This window comes from Helianthus annuus, chromosome 15 (genome assembly GCF_002127325.2).
Source record: "Helianthus annuus cultivar XRQ/B chromosome 15, HanXRQr2.0-SUNRISE, whole genome shotgun sequence".
Lineage (NCBI taxonomy): Eukaryota > Viridiplantae > Streptophyta > Magnoliopsida > Asterales > Asteraceae > Helianthus > Helianthus annuus.
Window position 1 is genome coordinate 125,634,404 of NC_035447.2, and position 21,443 is coordinate 125,655,846.

Below are 21,443 nucleotides of genomic sequence, written 5' to 3' on the forward strand. Positions count from 1 at the left end.
CGTGATCATATTAACCCACATGTGTTTCGTGTTTAAGTTCATATATCTGATACAATTTTGGTTCAGATAAAAGTTTTCATGACATAAAGTGTATCGTTATCCAAGATAGTGATATCTTAAGAAAAATGTTAATGTCGTTATCTGAGGTAAATCCTTTATTTGATTTTATAATCATATTTTTAACATTTATTTAACATAACTTAGTTTTTCTCGTTGTCTAATATTTTTAAAAGTTCCAAATATACAATTATGTTTTATCTACGTTCCAACATAGATCTTATTGAAAGCTGAGTTGTACCGAAAATATAGCATTTTTAGTTTTTTTTTAAGTAAAAAAATATTTTTTTTACATAGTTCCACAAATAACACAAGCGAGTTTTACCTTGTTTCCTTAACTTAAATAGAACCATGTTTGATCTTTTTCTTTCTTATAAAGCCGTAACTGATAACAAATCCATATTTAAAAATATTTTAAATATCAGTTGCTTATAACCTCTAAAATTATTTTATCAATAAGAACATACACTTATATTATCCTACTAAATTATGTTGTAACAGTGGTTTTGGTTTTTAAAAACCACCATATTCACTGCTAGTTTAGTTTGGAGTTATACTGGTTTTTGCATGACTCACATAATGAGTCCAAGGCCCGTGAACTTCCCCTATAAATAAATTCCAATTATTCTCCACCAGAAGATTAAATCAAACACAATTTCCAGAATGTCTTCTTGGGTTTCATTCATTCTCCTGGTATACTTGTGCTTCTCTTTCAACGGTGTCTCCGGTGCAAGACACCGAAAAAAGAAGCACCCTACAGCCGTTCTTACCGGAACGGTGTACTGTGACACCTGTTTCCGTCAAGAAGTACCCAAATCCACCCACTTGATCTCAGGTTCCATCTTCTCGTTTACGTTGTGCTCTTTTTTTTCTTGTATTTTTTTATTTTTCTAAGTTTTAATGTTTTTTCAACGGCTGACACAAGCCTCTAATTCTACTTTAAAATCTACACATTTGTTTATCATGAGACTTTACATTTACAACACACCTTGATAACGTTTGGTCACATGCCCTTGACTAACACACACTCGCTAAAATTTTTACCCTTAAACGGACTTGCACACTTAACCACATGAGTAAAAACGCATTTCTAACACATCTTGATGCTACCAAATTGATGCTACCAAATGCGAAAAACACATTTTCCACACACCTTGACCTTTAGGGCACAATTCCTTGTTTTCTTTTTTCTAAAAGTTTAATGGGTGTTGAATTGCTTGTGTAGGCGCAACGGTGGCGGTGGAGTGTGGCAGCGATGATGAAAAACCGAGGTTCAAGGAAGAGGTGAAGACCAATGAAAAGGGCGAGTTCGAAGCTAAACTACCACCTTATGTCAGCAAAAATGCAGAGAAAATTAAGGCGTGTTCGGTTCGATTGATTCACAGCAACGAACAGAACTGTGCGGTGGCGGCCACCGCCACCTCATCAGAGATCCATTTCAAGTCAAAAAAAGCCGGAACCCATGTTTTCTCAGCCGGGTTCTTCACATTCAAACCGCAATTATGTAACGAGAAGGATTTGATCCCACCTACTGGTGGCGGGATGCTTCCTCCACTACCTGTACCGGACTTACCCATTCCATCCCTAGTTCCCCCCGTCCCACAACTCCCTGGGGTTCCCCTACCAGACTTACCCATTCCATCCCTAGTTCCCCCGGTCCCACAACTCCCGGGGGTTCCCCTACCACCCAATACCCGCCAAAAACATTCGGAAAAAAATAAATTGTCCGATCAAAAAACATTCGGGTTCCCCTTCCCTCCGAACCCGTTTCAACCACCCACACTCCCGCCACTGCCGCTAGTGCCATCGCCGCCATCGATATTTCCCCCACTCCCATTCCAACCACCACCGCCGTCGTTGCTTCCTCCTATTTTCCCGTCACCACCACCGGCGTCGTTGTTTCCACCACTACCCTTTCCGCCAATACCGAGTTTGATTCCGTCGCCACCGCCACCGCCTCCACCAGCGTTCCCGATTCCTCTACCTCCATTGCCTCCTCTGATTCCGGGATTTCCTCCCGTCCCGCCTGCGTCTACACATCAACATGTTGGGAAAACCAACCCTTGATTATTGTCGTATATTAATACTATACTAGTGTTATCGACTTTATATTATAATCTTTTGAAGTAACTTTTCCATACATGTTGAGCTTTTCTTATAGATCATATATATGACACTTACGAGTATCCATGATTCCATGAATAAATTTTATATTGTAAAAAGCTTGTGTTATCATATATATTATATAGTGATTTTGAGTTTAAATGCTTGTGTGTATATATATGCGGTTATTCTAATTTCTAAATAGACCAACACTATAGAACAAATGAGTTTCACCAAGGGATAATTTCTTTTAGTGGTGAAGCTTCGTTGGAATTAAAAATATAGAAAACTGTCGTTTGGCCGACTAATGCTATGGTAGGAATGGGCAAGGGAATGAGTTCCATTCTAGATTTTGATAGAATATAATAAAAAGAAAATCAAAAGGAAAAGATAACATAACAAGATATAGATGTATATTTGGGTATGGGCTAGTTTTAAAATACTTCACGGGTAATCATTTTAAAAAAAATGTGGTATTCAAGACGGGTTTGAGAAACGATTATATAATTAGGGTACGTTTGGTTTACGAAATGCTTTGGAATTAGAATTTGTATAGGAATTAGAATTTGAAGGAACTGGATTTGAAATTTAAAAATTCCAATTGAATTAGAAATTGTTGGAATTGGAATCTCAATTCCATATTTGATGTGTTTGATTGTCAAATGAATTGGAATCATCACCCCGACACCCACCACCCCCCGATTAGGGTTGGAACGATACGGATCGAAACGCTCCTTTTAAAAAAAATAGTATAAGACCCCCCGTAGTGGGGCGTTTTTTTTTAAAAAAAATTCAAAAAAAAAAAACACCAAAACACGCCCCTTGCCCATTACATACGGACGTTTTTGAGCGTTTTTGTGGAAAAAATTCGATTGGCGTGATTTTAAAAAAGCCGGAACTCTATTTCTTTGCCCAGTTGAACCTTGCCATGTGTGTATACTTAGTTTTAATTAAAAAAAACAAAGGAAATTGGTTTTAGTTAGTTTTAATTGAAGGTGGTTTAAAAAAAAGTTCCAAGTTGTTCATGTGGGTTTTGGGAAGGAGAAGAAGTTTTTTCATTTTAGTCCCTGCATTTTGATTAGTCTTTAAAAAAGATTTTGCATTTCAGTCCCTAAAGTTTTAAGTAGTTTTAATTAGATTTTGGAAATGTAATTTTTTTACTTAGTTTTGCATTTCAGTCTCTAAAGTTTTAATTAGTTTTTTTTTACTTTTGAATAGGTTATTTTATTTCTAGTATTGTATTTTTTTAATTTAATAAAGTATTTTAAGTTTTTAATTAAAAAAAATAATTGTGTAATGATTGGAAGGGGCGTTATTGGGCATTATTCACACTGCAACACTTTTGCAATAACCTCCAATAATGCCCCCATGCTGACTGGACTGTCACATGTCAGAAAACGCCCCATGATGAGGGCATTATTGAGCTAACCACTACACATGGTCTAAGGGTTGCTTGAAAATAAAAATATAAAAAATTATATTTTAGGTTGATTAAAAAAATTGAAAACTGTTTGCTTGACCTTCAATTGACGAGAAAACCAACACAACAAACCACACACATTAATTGAAGTCCGTATCTTCTCCAACTCGATTCAAACAGTTTGTACGCCTAATCTGCCTAGTGGCAAGCAGTCTTAAGTTGAACCAGTTTTACACAAAACCAAAATTGACAATTTCATATTTTCATTTCATACTGTCTTAATCTTCGTAGTGGGTACACCTTTTTAGTTAATCTTTCCATCAAAACCACCCGACTCAGTCTTCTTTCTTCAACAATTTTCTCCACAATCCGCTGCAGAAAAAAGGTCAAGATCCCGTTTTTCTTCTGTAAATGTGTCTTTTCTTGTTAATTTTGGTGTTCTTGTAGTTGATTTGTAGTAAAGATTTGATTTTTTTGGTGGGTTTTTAAAATCTTGATCTGGGGTTTGGTTGTTAGTTAGTTAGTTAGTTAGCGACCAGATTTGATTAGAGAATGGGTGAAGGGATCAAGAATTGTTATGTGATAAATCTTGGAAAATTCAAACTTGGGTGTTTCTTGGATTGGCAGATTTTTAAAAGGAATTTGGTTTGATGGTTTGTTTTGTGTTGGTCAACTTTTATGTGATCTGTATAGTTCATGTTAATTGAAAGGTTTGAGTAGCGATTTGTGTCAATTTTCGATGAAATGGGTAGGATGCACATTTGGGATTTTAGTTAGGGTTCTCTTTTGTTGATATTTTTTTAAATTTAGTGGTGTTTATTAGTGCATAATTAAACCTAGTATTTCTTGTTTTTATTACATTGTATACCATTGTGTGATCATAATCATGTTGCTTGTTCTGTCTTCCTTATTTGTCAACGTTTTGGATATAGTTTGATGGTTTATTTTGTGTTGGTCAACCTTTATGTGATCTGGGTAGTTCATGTTAGTTTGAAGGTTTGAGTAGCGATTTTTGTCAATCTTCGGCGAAATGCGCAGGATGCCCATTTGGGATTTTAGTTAGGGTTTTTTTTTTCATCCCAATTTACCCCTTTTGTTGATATGTTTGTGACTGTTTGTTTAGCTCTTAATGAAGCTCTTAATGGTTCAGACCTCTTACTGGTTCAACACTTAATGGTTCAGACTGTTTGTTTCGGGAGCAGATGTCTGAATGGTTCAGATATTTGCCTCTGAATGGTTAAGCATTATACAGAGTCTGAATGGTTAAGACCTCTACTCTGAACTGTTAAGCATTATACTGGCTCTTAATGATTCAGACCTCTTACTGGTTCAGCACGTAACCATTCAGAAGTTGCCAAACAGCCCCTTAGTGATGTTATTAGTGCATAATTAAATCTACTATTTCTTGTATATTACATTTTATACCATTGTGTGATCATAATCACGTTGCTTGGTTTGTCTTCCTTATTTATCAACGATTCCGATTTGGATACAGGGGACGTTCGGATGTGTAGCGAAATTGGATTTCGTTATTAGAAGTTGTCATAGTCAGTTTTGTGTTGTTTGACAAATTCTATTCTGTTCTGAATGTTTGACTATTTGGGTCAAAATAATATAATCTTGAGGATTAGGTAAGTAGTTGATATAACTAAATTGGATTTCTTGTTTAAAAGGGGAAACTTATCTAACTAACCATAACTAAAGCAACTCATTGTAACTAATTATTAGATTCTTTATTCCTTAACATTGAAATAATCACTTTTTTGGACTAAACATGTGTTTTGTCCCAATATTTATTTTACAGTGGAGTTCAGCGAATAACTGAATTTTACCATAGTGATGACACATAAAACCTGAAGTTTCTTGCAAGATGTTATCGTTGATGCTACAATGATATTGGAAACATGGTTCAAAAAGCTGATTTGGTGATCATCGGAGTGTGTGTTGGTGTGGCGGTTGGCATTTTTCTAGCGTCACTTGCATTCTTTGGCATTAGATGGTACAAAAGGCGTGCTCATCTCAGAAAGTGTGCGATTGATCACGGTGCATCAACTCTTCCTATACGCCAAAATGGTGTAGACACAAGTAACGTCTTGAGTGAATCTTTTCCAAACTCCGTTACTGTTAAAGTTGTAACCTATCCTGCAAAAACTTCCCCGCTCTCTAAATGGAACAAAAACAACAAAGAACAGTTAGTTTCAGCCTCTGGTTTGCCAAGATATTCTTACAAGTATGTCGTTTTACAACCTTTAATCTTTTTTTAATATAGTTTATTTCGGCTATTATGATCCCCCCCCCCCCACACACACACACACACACACAAAAAAAAATTATCAATCCCCCCCAAAAAAAAAATTGTTACTGGAAAATTGCATTTATTTGAGCCAATAACTTGTTCAGGGACATACAAAAAGCTACCAAAAACTTTACGACCATTTTGGGACAAGGGTCTTTTGGTCCAGTATACAAAGCAACGATGCCTGCTGGTGAAGTCGTTGCTGTGAAGGCTCTTGCTGCTGACTCCAAACAAGGGGAGACAGAATTTCAAACCGAGGTAATCGCCGACTTGTTGAAATTTCCCAAATTACCTTCTGACCATTGCAAGATCTAAGCATCTATTCCACATGTTCACCGAATTATAATTTACTTGTTGCAGGTATCTCTTCTGGGAAGGTTGCACCACAGAAACCTGGTAAATCTAGTCGGATATTGTGTAGATAAAGGACAACGCATGTTAATATATGAATACATGAGTAACGGAAGCCTCGCAAGTTTTCTATATAGTACGTCAAACGACACGTTCCTTCTTGTTTATACTCATTTTATAAAGCTCCACAAATTTAGAACTTTTCCTGTTCTATATCCACATGTAGGTGAAGAAAAACGAGCATTGAATTGGCAAGAAAGACTTCAAATTGCCCTCGATATATCACATGGAATAGAGTATCTTCATGATGGGGTTCGGCTTTTTACCCCCTTTTGTCCTATTTTGTAGTCTTACATGTTAAAAAATGGGCGCTTATGCTTATGTTACGTGCATATATACGTTGAGCAGGCGGTTCCACCTGTCATACATCGAGACTTGAAGTCTGCAAATATATTGCTAGACCACTTAGTGAGAGCCAAGGTAAAGATTTTGTTAAAGCCATATTCTTTATTTTCGTTATCTTTTATGTTGTGAAAATGGCTCGTATTTGACGAGAAAACGTGCTACTAATTAGGTTGCTGATTTTGGTCTATCGAAAGAAGAGGTTTTTGATGGTAGAAATTCAGGCCTTAAAGGCACATACGGGTACATCGATCCTGTATATATATCCACAAACAAGTTCACAATGAAAAGTGACATCTACAGTTTTGGGATCATCTTATTTGAACTCATTACCGCCATTCACCCACAACAAAATCTCATAGAATATGTCAATCTAGTAAGTTATTACTTATTACCATCTCTTTCCATGTCATGTAACTTTTCTACATAGAGGTGCCATAATGAGCGGGTCAAACATGTTGGGTCAGTGGCGGAACTAGCGTATTAAATCAGAGGTATCCAAAAAAAAAGTTTTTACTGCGCAATCATACAATATTAAAAAAACGACAATAAGTAAATGAAGTAAAACAAATATCTAATAGATTTGTCATCTTTTTTTCATAGCTTGAAATCGTTCTACCACGTCGTCCACTTTTACTTTATGAAAAAAATCCTTTTCGACTGCACAAACCATGACATTGTTCAAAAATTTCGGGTCCATTCGATTGTGTATAAAACAGGCCCATTGCCGCCCCCATAATCAACATATAAATGGACCTGTTTTATTATTATTTTGGGTCTTGGGCTAATGGCTAGCTTAACAGGCTATTAACAATTATGTTTGGGAAAAAGAATTAGATTTACAGTGTTATACTATCCTATTTTTATGGTTAGGGGTATCCTTTGTATAAAAACGAAAAAAAATAACACTGCGAATATGGGGTTGAGCCGTAGCCCGTGCTACGGCTGCTTATATTGTGGTTCCGCCCCTTTGTTGGGTAACATGTCAAAATGAGTTTATGTCAAAATAAGTAAGTTAATAGTGCATTTTCTTGGAATTTTCCCGTAAAAAAATAATAATCTTTTTTGCTAGTAAAATGATTTAGGAAGCGGTAAGCATTTAAATATACTCCCGAATCTCGATCCGTTATCTGACCCGTTTTAAATTTAGATAATACATCAAATTGCCATCTCTAGTTTTAGAATGTTTCTTGGTATAAAATATATATTTTTTTCTTTTTTAATATTAAAGGCAGCTATGAGCTCAGATGGGATCGATGAGATTCTCGACAAGGAGCTTGTCGGTGAGTATGATCCTGAAGATGTAAGAAGCTTGGCACGAATAGCAAACAGATGCTTGCATAAGACGCCAAGAAAACGGCCTTCGATTGGGGAGGTTTCACAGGCTATAGCGAGGCTAAAACAAAGGCGGTTGGTTAGGGAAGATAGTACAATGTCGTTTGCGAGTGAAGAGTTCTCGGAGGTTGTTGGGCGCATTGAGTTACAGCAAAATCAGTTGAAAAAGATGACAAGCATTGCTGAATCTTGAAAGATTTAGATCTGTTAGTTGTATGTAACCTCCGGTTGCAGGATTTTTGGTGGAAAGAGTATATGTTGGGCGCACCAGGTGTTTAACACCATGTTATATAATATTCCATACTTGTTTTTTTGTTTCTTATGATATTTACCTATACAACATTCACTGTGTGTCGATTTATCGAACATTTTTGAAGAGTAACATCCGAGTAGTAACCGGTATAGAAATTCCAAATCCGCCACTGCGATAGATAAATAAATGAACTACATGTTAGCCCCTTGTTTCTGGTCGCTTGTACACATTGAACAAATACGTGTTGATCCAAGATCCGAGTTTTTTTTTGCTGTAACTTCTATCAACATCAACTTGATCAGACAACTGGAAGTGGGGCCGTAGGCGCCAACTGGACTCATTTGTAACCATTGGTAGCAACTGATTTGTGCCAACGCAAGCATTCGTTGGGAGCAACTGTACCTTCAGTACAAACTGCAAGTTTGTGCAGGCAACATGACCTACATAGGTAGCAACAAAAGGTTTCACCGACAAACCTACCATTTGTAGGAACCAAGTTAGCACCAACGATGAGCCAACCTTCAAATATTAGAAAGGTGCCTCAGCATGATGCGTATGTCGAAGTGCAAAGTGTGCCATTAAAACGCAACATTACGCTCATTGCCCATGGCCATTGCGTGTTGCTTTTAGGCCGGAGGGTATGGAGAGCGCCACCGTGCCACCTCACGTCCTCACCTCCGATCCCCCCCCCCCCCCCCCCCCGCGGGCGCCACCACACACACCCTGCAACTTAAACCGGGGCGCCATGGGTTTTCCACCACCATGGTAACGAGGAAGAAGCTGTGTTCAGGTGGGGCCCACATGCATTTCATCCAATAAAATCTTTTTTTTTTTAATTTTGTTTAATATGAGGCGTTATCTCACACCCTACAAGTTAAGGAAGAGCGTGATAAAGCCCCCTAACTGATGTGGATCTGACGTGGCTCTGATGTGTCCTGAGGGTCTTTATCCCACACCCCATAGTCTTAGGGTATTGAAAAGTTTTAAAAGTTACTTCTCGGCGAGTTCAATTCTATGTGTCCTTCAAGCAATTATACCACCTGTCTAACAATAACGTGGAACATATTATTGGTGAACTGTCTGTTGGACATCAGGTTGCATTTCAGCGGAAGTAGAAATGGCATTTGAATTGGACAATTTGAGAGAATAATGAAATTGTCTTGGTACCGGAATAAGTTGTCGTTAACAACATATATATACATATGATATTGGCGGTTGAATAATGGTAGTTAAACATTGGCGGGAATAACCGTTTATGAAACGGTGCCAAGGTTTCATCATACCATTTCAACTATGTTCGCACCTAATCGAAATTATATACATTATAACATAATACATAACGTTAATAAAGAGTAAACTGCCATTTTGGTCCCTGTGGTTTGGGCACTTTTGCCATTTTAGTTCAAATCTCAAACTTTTTAAATCTGAGTCCCTGTGGTTTCACTTTTATTGTCATTTTAGTCCAAAATTCAAAAACTCTTTTTTTATTGTTGCAACCCCCTATTTTGTCTTTTTGTGCAGGGGTATTTTTGTCCAACTGATTTTCATTTAATTTATTCTTAATTAAAAAACTAAATTAAATACATTATTAATTTATTTAAATACCCTTATTAATATTCATTTCTCTCAAAGATCAAAGCACATCATCTTCCCCAAATAAAACCCTAACCCATAGTTGTGATACTATGGTTACATCGCTAGATTCTGATGTGAGTTCGACTGCAACCTCTGGGAGGCAAGAAAGTGGTGGCACACGCGTGTTTAGTTTTGGTTCAAGATCAGAGGATGTTAGCAATGGTAACTTCACATTTGCTGCATCTTCATCGGGTCAAAGTCAACTTCCATCATATACCCATCAGCATAAAAAGAAACCTCCATTAAAAATCACCAGCGATATGTAAACTCAAACAAAAATCACTTGCAGATTTCATGAATTAGTACTCAAACAAAATTTCATCTAACCATCTCTAACTACCACTCATAAACCAATAGTTTCAGTAAAGAAACAAAACCCACAACCTATATCACACCCAATTGACAAAAATTCAAGAAAAATCACTCATTTCACAACAATTTCATCTGGGTAACATCGAAGCCCAAAAACTATATGTAAACTCACCAGTGGAGCTTGAAGACGAAAACCCTTCTCACCACAGGAATTCGACCGGAAATCCATGGGTAACTCACCGGAGAAATTATTCCGGGAGAAATCAACCACTTCGAGTAACGTACACGACTTCAATCCCACCGGAATTGTGCCAGAGAAACAGATGGGTGCTTAGAGGGAGAGAGTGTGTGCAGAGTGTTTAGAGGAGAGAGTGCAGAGTGTTCCGTACACAGCGATTACAGCACCAGGGTTTTGTGTTGTCCAGGATGTTCGCAATTGGGTATCGGCTCCACATGAACACGCCACCATTTTCGATCTGCACACAAATTAGGGTTTGAGTTAGGGTGAATTTGGGGAAGGAGATGCCTTTTATACTGTCGGTTTACTCTATTTTAATTTTATTAATTTTAAGTGATAATTAGTTTATAATAAAACGTAAATGACCAAAATACCCCTGTGGATAATGACAAAAGTGGAGGGTTTATTTAGGTGAATCTGGCAAAATTTCACTTTTGGACTAAAATGGCAATAAAAGTGAAACCACAGGGACCCAGATTTAAAAAGTTTGAGATTTGGACTAAAATGGCAAAAGTGCCCAAACCACAGGGACCAAAATGGCAGTTTACCCCGTTAATAAATTACTTAGATAATTAAGTTTAATATCTAATACACTCCCCTAAACTTAATTAGGTCTTGGTGGATCTTTGGAGTACACTTTGATTAGCTTCATCCACTGCTTTCGTTGCCTGTTTGAAATCGAACCGACGCCTCTTCTGAAGTTTCTTCATTCCATGCCAATCGTTTACAGCAAACAAAGCATAGTGTTGGAGTGTCTCTTCTTCTTGAGCATTGCCTTCGCTCTTACTCCTTTCTCGGTCATTAACAGAGCGACCTTCATCACTTTTAATCATCTTCTTTTCCATAACATTTCCCTGAACAGTTTTGAACTTGTAGTAATATACTAGAACATCCAGATACATTGCATACATAATTCTCATTAACTCCCTATCATTATAATCATATCCCATATCCTTAGCCACCACTTCCCAGAGGTTGTTGTTTGTCACAGTCTTGTACCCTCCATCTCGTTTCACAACCATGTATAAATCAAGCAAATCGATCTTTCTATTATCAGCCAAATATGGTGGAATTGGTCGAGTAGATATTCCAAGTTTGATCTTTATAAACCATCCTAACATCTCTTCAAACTTGATCTCTAATTCATGCTTATATTTAAACACAAATTCCCCATCATCTAACATGTCTAACAGTGATTTACAGTTAGTGAAATCATGAAATTCCATTGCTTGAATGATCATGACATTCCAATCAGGTTCAAGTGATGATAAGTGTAGGGTTTCGAAATATGAATTTAGATAATCTGCCTTGTATTCTTTGTTTGTGGAACTATGATTAATTACCCTTTGTTTTTCTTTCATTCCTATTTCTTCTTCCTTCGTTAAACCGGTGACTTCATTCATGGTGTTAGAAACCGAAGCACTAAACATCGGATATATCTTACATCTTTCGCCGTTTATCTTAACAGTACATCCTTGTAATACTAACTGATCCATACTTAAGACATTACGATCTAACTCTGGTGTATAAAATACACTTTGAATACGTAATGATTCATTCCCAGACTTTACTTCTACAGCCCCTACACCCCGGATAAATAGAAAGTTATCTTCCCCGGTTTTTGTTTCTACCCCAACCATGTGTTTAATTCGTTTAAACACGTTTAGATTTCCGGCAAAGTGATGATTAAATACTGTACAGACATACCATATATCACCCCATAATCCGCCTTCGGTACCGGTGACAATCATTTTCTGTCAGAAATCATCTTCTGCTTCTTGTCGCTGAAGGCCGGTGTTCGGGTTCATGACAGTAATTACAAAGTTTAACGTGTGACTCCTTCCTTTGATTTTCGATCTTTTCTTCGGTGCAGTGATCACATGGCAGTATCGTTGATGTAGATTGCATAAAACCATCTTTCTTAACCGTGGCTCTGATACCACTTTGTTGGACATCAGGTTGCATTTCAGCGGAAGTAGAAATGACATTCGAATTGGTTTGCATAGTGTATGAAGATTAAGTGCAAAAACAGAGTATGAAAGGAAAGAACAAGGAGAAACAGTTTGTTGGACAATTCGAGAGAATAATGAAATTGTCTTGGTACCGGAATAAGTTGCCGGTAACAACATATATATACATATGATATTGGCGGTTGAATAACGGCAATTAAACATTGGCGGGAATAACCATTTATGAAACGGTGCCAAGGTTTCATCATACCATTTCAACTATGTTCGCACCTAATCGAAATTATATACATTATAACATAATACATAACGTTAATAAACTACTTAGATAATTAAGTTTAATATCTAATACTGTCACCCAAGATACAATGAAGCAACGCATGTAGAATGTTAATCAACTCTTGCACATAGAGCCATAGAGGTGATAACTCAGTTGATTTAGAGAGCATTGCTTTTTGGATACAAATCCTTTGTTTTTATAGCAACAAAAGTGTTTTTACTTCTAGTACATAAAAAGGGAAGAGAGTTGGAAAGTTTATATTTGTTTTTTACGATTTGTGTCTGGTTAAAAAATGAAAGAGCGCGATGTTGTATTCATAGCCAAAGTGAGACCACTTCAACATGTGTGATTCATGCCTGGAAACCTTTCAAGCATACTCCTACGGAATTGGCCGAACATACCATGGTGACTTTTCAATTTTGCAAGAACTAGATGCCAAATCATGTACCACCATGATTGCTTGTAACTAGATGCGAAGCAACATCTCCCGTTAGCATCTCATGGGCACCAACTGGACCCATCGGTAACAACTGGTTTGTGCCAACCCACAAACTTCCATTAGTAGCAAGCGCACCTTCGGTACCAATTGCAAGTTTGTGCCAGCAACAAGACCTCCATAGGTAGCAACTAAGTTCCTACCGACAACCAACCATCAAAGAAACCAAGTTCGTAGCAACCTTCAAATAATACAAAGGTGACTCGCAGTGATGTGTACGTGCAAAGTGCAAAGTACGCCATCAAGACATTACATTATGCTCATCACCCACAGCCACAACGCAAAGGGTGTGTTGCGTCATTTTGAGTTCTCCGTCTCTTCCTTGTTGCTAAGGAAGTAATATCTAAGGAATGCAACCTCTTATAACCCTTTTGAGGTTCTACCATCATCATCATCCTATGTGAGACAAACCAAAATTTGCCAACTATGAATTGTAAACGAACTCGATGAGCAAATCTGAAACCCGAAATATTCAGTATAGCGAATGAGACAGGTATTCGTGTATAAGACCTAACATGAGATTAGTTATAAAAAATCATGATTATATATGGGTATGGGCAAGGGCGGAACTAGGTGAAGCCCAGGGTGGGCGGGCGCATCCCTTGAAATAAATTGTGTATTTTTTAGGCAAAAAAGCCGACCACACCCCCTGAAAATATGCTTAAACCATTCATCTGCACCCCCAACAAATAATTATTGGGTCCGCCAATTGGTATGGGAATATGTAATACCGAGCCTGATTACCCAAAACATACATACCCATTTATCATCATACGAGTAAACATTGAATTCCCTTTGTCTTTGGGTATTTTTAGGAAATCTAATAATCTAGTGACCTTTTAGTTTTATATTTCTGATTTTATTGGATAATAAAGTTATATAGAAATAGAGTAGCTGGTAAGAATTGCATTTGAGAATTTAATTGGATAATAAAGTTTTTGAGATCAATAAGAGGAGAGGTCTGAACCATTAAGTATTAAACCAGTAAAAGGTCTGAACCATTAAGAATAAATATAATGCTTAATCGTTTAGAGGCAAATGTCTGACTAATTCAGATTATAGGTCTTAACCATTTAGACTCAATATAATGTTTCACCATTCAGAGGCAAATGTCTGAACCATTCAGACATCTGCTTGTGAAACAAACAGTCTGAACAATTAATTGTTGAACTAGTAAGATGTCTGAACCATTAAGAGTCTTATTAAGATCTAAACAAACAACTCCTAAATCCAAGTATTAAGTCGCACACCTCAGAAGATAAGATGTGGTCACAACCTAAAACCTAAGCAGTTAATAGCGGTGCTATAGCGGTTAGCGGATCTCAGGGTGTGTAGCAGTCCAAATAGCGGTGGCCTATAGCGGTTATAGCAGTAACGGTGTTTGATTGTGTTAATTCTTAAATTAAATACTTCAAAGTTACTATTAGTATTTGATTTGGAAGAGGTTTTTGATAATGGAATGATATTACTATGAATTTTGATATTACTATTAACATTTTTCAAATATATATATATATATATATATATATTTATATATATAGTGGAGAGTTCAAATGAGAAGAAATTTTTTGTAAGAATAAAAAAGAACAATCTTTAACCAATAAGAATGCTTCATTTTACTTAATTTAGTTTTTGCATTTAATATGGGTATAAGGGTATATTGGTAAAATTAGATAGATCATTAATTGTTATTCTTCCTTTTTAATAGCTAATTAAATTAAATTTGTAACTTATTTTCAAAAAAAAAAAAATTCAATGAAGAAAAAAATTAATTTAAATTGTAGGATAAATTATGAGGTGTGTAGGATGAATTACGAGTTGTGTAGGATAAATTTCAGTATGTGTAGGATAAATTTCAAAAACGTGTAGGATAAATTTTGATGTGTGTAAGCAAAAATTTTATTGTGAAGGATGATAGTCTTTATGACTAATTAATTAGTCAAAAATAATAATAAATGAGATGAGAAAAAAACTATTTAATGTTTTACAATTGTACCCTTTATTCTTTTTCTTCTCAATTTAATTTTCTTCTCAAATGAACCTCCCCCTATATATATATATATATATATATATATACATAAATTATGCATGGTATAAAAATTACCGCTATACCATCGCTATAACCTATATATCATATAACGGACCTTGACCGCTATTCGATTTTGGGCCGCTATAACTGCATAGCCTAAAACACAACCTTTAAAGCATATAGTGAATGCTACATGATCTCAAAAAAACTAGCAAACTTTTATGTATGAAATTAAAAACGCATACATATATCATTTACAAAATACTAGCAAAACGTTTCATGCCTCTTCTATTGAAAAACTAAACAGGAAAATCTAAAAAATTAATAACATTCTTTGGTTTGCTAATTATTAATGTATATATATGTTAGGTGACTTCACTTCTATAGGGGAGCAAAATTGTGAGCCAATACCTAACCTTCTTTTGGCTTAATTTTCCATTATGAAGTTGAGACCATGAGCTTAAAATCTAAACCAATTCCCTATTAGATTTAGCTAGTTTTGAGGCTCATGGTTGTTGATCGGAGTCCTTCGACGAGGCCTCTTCATGCCGCTGTAATCCCTTCTCATCATTTGCATAACCGTCTTGTCGGTCTCTTCAAGTGGTTTTTTCCATTCACGATCATCATGAGGATAGATCTTGTTTGTGTTAAAACTCAAGGGACTTGCGATAGAACGAGAAAAACCTTGTTTTAGGGAACTTTGGCTAGGGTTTATTGTCATGTTCTTCAATGTATTTTCTTGTCCCTGTGTAGAGAACAATGATATGTGTTAGTTATAGTTATAGTTAGTGTATGTAGTTAAAAACTTGTATTATAACAATAGCACACAAGTCTCAATAATTGTTCATGTGAATTAAATGATAGATTACTTGGTATTTTAAGAGTTCTTGTGGCCCTTCCTTTGAAGCATTCTTGTCTGTTCATCAAATATATCATGTTAGTTTCTCATATAATATTATACATACAATCCAAATCTAACACAACTTTAAGGCTGAAGGTACTTTAATACTAAATACATCAAATCATATTTTATGGACTGTTTCAAATATCATAATATACTTTCTATAAATCCAAAATGTTTTTATTCTGAAGTTAGAATAACTATAATTTCAGCTTTCTGATTTAAATTTAAAATAAACTTGTAAACAATGTCATCGAAACCATGACAAACTAAATTTAAGATCAAATACATAGTGTCAAATAAAGGTGTAAGTAAGTTGAATTACCCGTCAAGCTCAACTTGTTAAAAACTCTGCTTGAGAGTTTAAACGAACTCGAATCTAATTTGAGCTAACTTCAAACTATTATAATATTACAGATTCACGTCTAGCTCGTCGTGAACTTAAATAGCTTTACAAGGTTAAACAAAGAAGATTAAAAAATATGTGTAATGTAGTATATAATGACATAATAAAAGTTATTGCATTTGTTGTTCAATAAAATATAGAAAATTATAAATATCATATATATATATATATATATATAATAATTATGTCTACTATAAGTAAATAATATATATTTGTATAATAAAGGAGCTAAGATTTAGCTTCTAAATTTACTCTAAACCGAACTCGACTTCTCTTTAAATGATTAAAAATCTAAGCTCGAGTTTAGCTTGACTTGTTTTTACTCCTATTTATAACTAAAATTTTTAAATAAACCTAAAAAATTTAAATACTTGTAACGAATTTTTAAGAAGCTGATACTAGAGAAAAAAGTTATAAAAATACATATTTAGCATATATTATGTTATAAAAGGGTTATTTTTCTACAAAATACATACAGTATAAAAGTTAAAGAAGGATCTGGTTATGATGAAACTAAGATATACAGACAGTAATTAGCAATAAGTTATTGCCTGTTTTCAGTTATTCCTAGGAGAGTGGTGTTTTGCCATATGATAATCAGCAGTAAAATCAACAAAACCTTCTTCTACATTCAACTTATGGACTTCACCTTTGCTTGATCCTGAAACCATTTCTCCGTCTTCCTTCGATACCATTCCCATTTTCCTACCTCCAATTCTAACTGCGTTTGATCCGCTACAAATCCCCAAAGTTTTAGCAACTTCCTGTTGATCAAATAATAATTAATTTTCTCCTTCTAAACACCAAAGTATATATTGTGAGGTATATCAATATAAAAGCAAAGTTTAAATAGAGAAAATACACATTTAATTAGTTCTTTTAGTTTCTTACTATTTTTTAACACTGATGATCATAAGATCTCATTCTCTCAAAGTCTTACTTTTTAGGACCCTAAAGCGAATTCTAAATCGTGCCCTTTTGTTAACAAAGTTACTTTCTGCTTATGATCTTTACACATGGAAATGATTATAATGACACATTTCGAGCGAACGAGAATTGTGATCGGAGAAAATGAATCAAATGTGAACCAAACGTAGTTAAGTCAGATTATTTTTTTTAAGTTCAAGCCGGCTCGAGACGAAGATCATGAGCTTTACAAAAAAAAAGTGTCATTAGCTAAGGTTTAAAACCCTTATTAGATACCTCTTTGAAAGATACATCACTTTCATGAGTTTCTTTGATCAGATTTCCTTCAAATAATCTCCTTTCTAGCAAAGAGACAAGAACTATGTGAGAGAAAAAAAAACACAATGAAGAGACAGAGAGAGAGAGAGAGAGAGTATGATGTACCTTGATAATGAGCACCATGTACAGAAAGAGTTTGGAGTGCAAATGAAACAAGGAGATGAGCAAGTACAAAGCTTTCAAAGCTTATGAACATCATGCTTAACAATTTATGGGGTTATCTTTTTTTTATTTTTTCTGAACTAGAAGTTGGGTGTTGAGACTTGAGACTGATGTTCTGGTGTAAAAGAGAACGGAACCGATTATATGGAAAACACCATGTGGGGGTTCAAAGTTCAAACATTGTCTTCACTAAAATATATGTTCTCTTAAAATGTGCACACCTTTAAGAAACTTTATGTTCACATATATAAATTAGAGTTAAATGCCATTTTAGTCCCTGTGGTTTGGGTTATTTTGTCAGTTTAGTCCAAAGGTTTCATTTTTAACCTGTGGGTCCAAAAAGGTTTCACAGTTGCCATTTTAGTCCACTCGGTTAACTTCATCTATTTTTTTTGTTAACGAGAAGACCAATTCGGTCATTTTATATGGCTGAATTGTCATTTTAGTTAACAGAATTACATACAAAATGACCAAATTAGCCTTCTGGTTAACAGAAAAAATGGATGAAGTTAACCAAGTGGACTAAAATGGCAACTGTGAAACCTTTTTGGACCCACAGGTTAAAAATGAAACCTTTAGACTAAACTGGCAAAATGACCCAAACCACGGGGACTAAAATAGCATTTAACTCTATAAATTAAAAAATTGTTGACGAAGGTAAGATCAAAGAAAAATATTCTTTTTTCAGCTGTTAAACTAATTTATTGTTATGTTTTCACATCAATTTGTACATCTAGCGTAAAATATATGATCCGTATATATTTTTTCATCTATGATTATAGAAATTTGCCGATGAGTTGTAGCTCAATTGGTATTGGAGAAGAAGTGAAGATTTGAGTTTGTGACAATAGGTCTTAAGTTCGAATCTGATGATAACGTGTTTTGTCGCAATGACCCTTCGGGTGACATATTACGGTCGCGGGCGTATGAGGTCGTCTTTTGCCATTATATTTTGTTGACGGTTAAAAAAATGATTATGAAAAGTTTAACTAACCTTGCACAGAGGATCTTATTATTTTATGTTTTTCTTTTAACAAGAAAAAAGAAATAAGATTATTCATAGATATTACATCGTCCATCATAAAATTTTAAAATATATATAATTTATTAACCAGTTGTGGTGTAAACTTATGTTGTGTTTCCGCGTTTCATTTAATAAACAAAAAGAGAGGATTTGGAGGGATATCAAAAAATGTCGTGTTCCAGAGTTTTTTTTTTTTTAAGGAATGAGAGAGATATATATGGAAAAGAAAACTTATGTTTATTTCCTTCATTGTGAATCCTTTCAAATTGAAGAGATTCGGAAGGAAAAGATTTTTAACACATAAAACCCTTATTTTTCTTTTCATTTCCTTTAAACTCAGGAGGAACATGATAGTTAATTAAAAAAAAAATTCTACTCATTTTTTTTCTCTCCTTAATTCATTTTCTTTTCTTTTCTTTTGTTTATTAAACTTGAGAATAGAGCAATGAAAAGACTATATACGTTTCTCAAATCATTACCCAATCCTGTTACAAGTTTTTACTCAACATTTTGCTTCAAAGACTCTATTGTCAAATATGCATTGAGAGGACATATCATGGATGCATTAAGAGGGGACATGCGCAAATATCACCGCTCGTAACATTTAGGATGGTAGATAAACTTTATGAGGGATGATGAGTTCTAAAAGGCGTGTTTGTAACAGTTTAGACGGATCTCATATTAATCGATAACAAGGATGATAAGTTTATAAAGAATATACGTATGATCCCATAACTCATTTTAGACATTTTAGCTATGGACTTCATCCCAGGGGCGGACCTAGTGTACTCGGAGGCATAGCCCGGGCTATGGCTCAACTTTTAACCGGTAGTGTAAACAAAAAAAATTTTTTTCCGGTTTTTATACTAAGGATACCCCTCAACAACTACTAGGACACCCCTCAAAAAAAATTTAGAAACTGATATTAAGCCCAAATAATTCTGAATATATTGGCCTAAATAACCAAATGGTAGCCCAATATTAGTTAGTCCAAACACTTAAAAAAATAACCCAATAGTGTATTGGGCATTTGGGCGGCACCAGATTGAATTATGCAGGGAGCCAGGGATATTAAAGGTCGATGTCACACCCCAACCGATGGCGGAATCATCGGGGCGCGGCACTGAGCGAAACAGATTGTTCAGAAGTTTCCACAACAACTATCATACAATTCAGTTATATAACACGTCCCATACCGTGTCCCAAACAATAACAAGTTATCATAGAAATCAGCTAAACAATATGGGAACTGTTTCGACAACTCAAATCCTTAATTATTACAGACCGAAAGTAAATATTGTTTTAAGACCTCTAGACGGCTATTCGTAAATCTTACTGACTACAGGTGCCAGTACAAGATCTACAGATAATTATGGCCCTGGGGCAGGTACGTGGACACTGTCCTAAGGTCACAGGCTCCTAGAAGCTTATTATTGCCTCGCTTCCCTAGCACGCTAGTAGCTTAAACACCTGTCACATACGTTAAAATAAAAGTCAATACATATAATGTAAAGGTGAGTACACAAGTTTGATATAGCATATAGAGTTCGAATAGTTTACGCATAACCAAGCACGTACACAAGGGAAAACGATGCATGTAAATTATCGACATGGGACCATCGGTACCAATGACTTCGAGTTGACTGTCCGAGACAGTTCGCAATACATGATTACCACCGTAATCCATGCAAGTAATTGTCCTTAGCAACCCCCGTGTGAACGGGTGCTGAGTCCAAACTATAGTACTACGTTGCTAAAGCAGGTAGATAGCACTCCACGTGTAAACATAATAAACAGCAATCATTTAGACAAGTAATACATGCAAATAGGTTAGCGTTCAAATAGTTTGTGTTGATTGTGATTTTGATAGTTTACGTATGTAACACCCAAAAGTGCTGAAAGCAAAAAGGGATCGAGTATACTCACAGTGGTTGGTCGTGGATTGAAGGGAGCACTGAGAATAGGTTAGCCTGAATAGTTCGATAACACAACGATGAGTAACGCGGAAAAAGTAAACAATGTACTTGGATCGAGTAGGCCATTCGATCGGACAGCAGTTCGATCGAGTGGGCTGTTCAATTGGGTTGAAAGTCCGTTCGAACATCCATTCGATCGGCCGGCTGGCTCGATCGGCTGGTTCCTTCAAGTGGATTGTTTCTTCCTTTGATGTGAAGGATGTGTTTGTGTATGATGGTTGTACTACCTTTCAAGTTGGCCGATCGAACAGCTGTTCGATCGGTTAGCCCAACCGATCGGCTAGCATTTCATTGTTTAAATATGTCACTCGATCGGCTGGCATGCTCGATCGGGTGACATTCCAATGTTTCGAAAAGTCTAAGTGTTTTGAAGTATAGTATCTCATGATTCGAGTAGTAAAGATTACAATCGAGTGGCGTAGTCGATCGAACAGTACCTCGTCAATACTACACTTTATGAGTTTGTGGGACTAAGTGCTAGTCGATCGGTTAGCCTAGCCGATCGGCTGGCATAGTCGTTCGGTTGGGCTGTTCGATCGAACAGCCTAGCCGTTC

The 21,443-nt window shown here is 35.8% G+C and overlaps 3 protein-coding genes across 3 annotated transcripts; 2 read left to right on the plus strand and 1 right to left on the minus strand.

Moving 5' to 3' along the window:
- The first annotated feature begins 672 nt into the window (after positions 1 to 672).
- Positions 673 to 2,322, plus strand: LOC110912413 (vegetative cell wall protein gp1). The gene is made up of 2 exons (XM_022157102.2): positions 673 to 892; positions 1,283 to 2,322. Exons 1-2 carry the CDS (start codon positions 721 to 723, stop codon positions 2,122 to 2,124), a joined length of 1,014 nt encoding a protein of 337 aa, XP_022012794.1. The 5' UTR covers positions 673 to 720; the 3' UTR covers positions 2,125 to 2,322.
- A 1,371-nt stretch (positions 2,323 to 3,693) lies between these two features.
- Positions 3,694 to 8,310, plus strand: LOC110912414 (calcium/calmodulin-regulated receptor-like kinase 2). The gene is made up of 8 exons (XM_022157103.2): positions 3,694 to 3,965; positions 5,385 to 5,810; positions 5,981 to 6,134; positions 6,237 to 6,363; positions 6,454 to 6,539; positions 6,636 to 6,707; positions 6,802 to 7,005; positions 7,861 to 8,310. Exons 2-8 carry the CDS (start codon positions 5,485 to 5,487, stop codon positions 8,155 to 8,157), a joined length of 1,266 nt encoding a protein of 421 aa, XP_022012795.1. The 5' UTR covers positions 3,694 to 3,965; positions 5,385 to 5,484; the 3' UTR covers positions 8,158 to 8,310.
- A 7,210-nt stretch (positions 8,311 to 15,520) lies between these two features.
- Positions 15,521 to 17,993, minus strand: LOC118487295. Its single transcript, XM_035983996.1, has 5 exons — positions 17,832 to 17,993; positions 17,685 to 17,749; positions 17,131 to 17,245; positions 16,044 to 16,090; positions 15,521 to 15,919 (listed from the first exon to the last, which is right to left on the minus strand). The coding sequence occupies exons 1-5, from the start codon at positions 17,923 to 17,925 to the stop codon at positions 15,668 to 15,670; spliced, it is 573 nt and encodes a 190-aa protein (XP_035839889.1). The 5' UTR covers positions 17,926 to 17,993; the 3' UTR covers positions 15,521 to 15,667.
- Between the last annotated feature and the right edge of the window lie 3,450 nt (positions 17,994 to 21,443).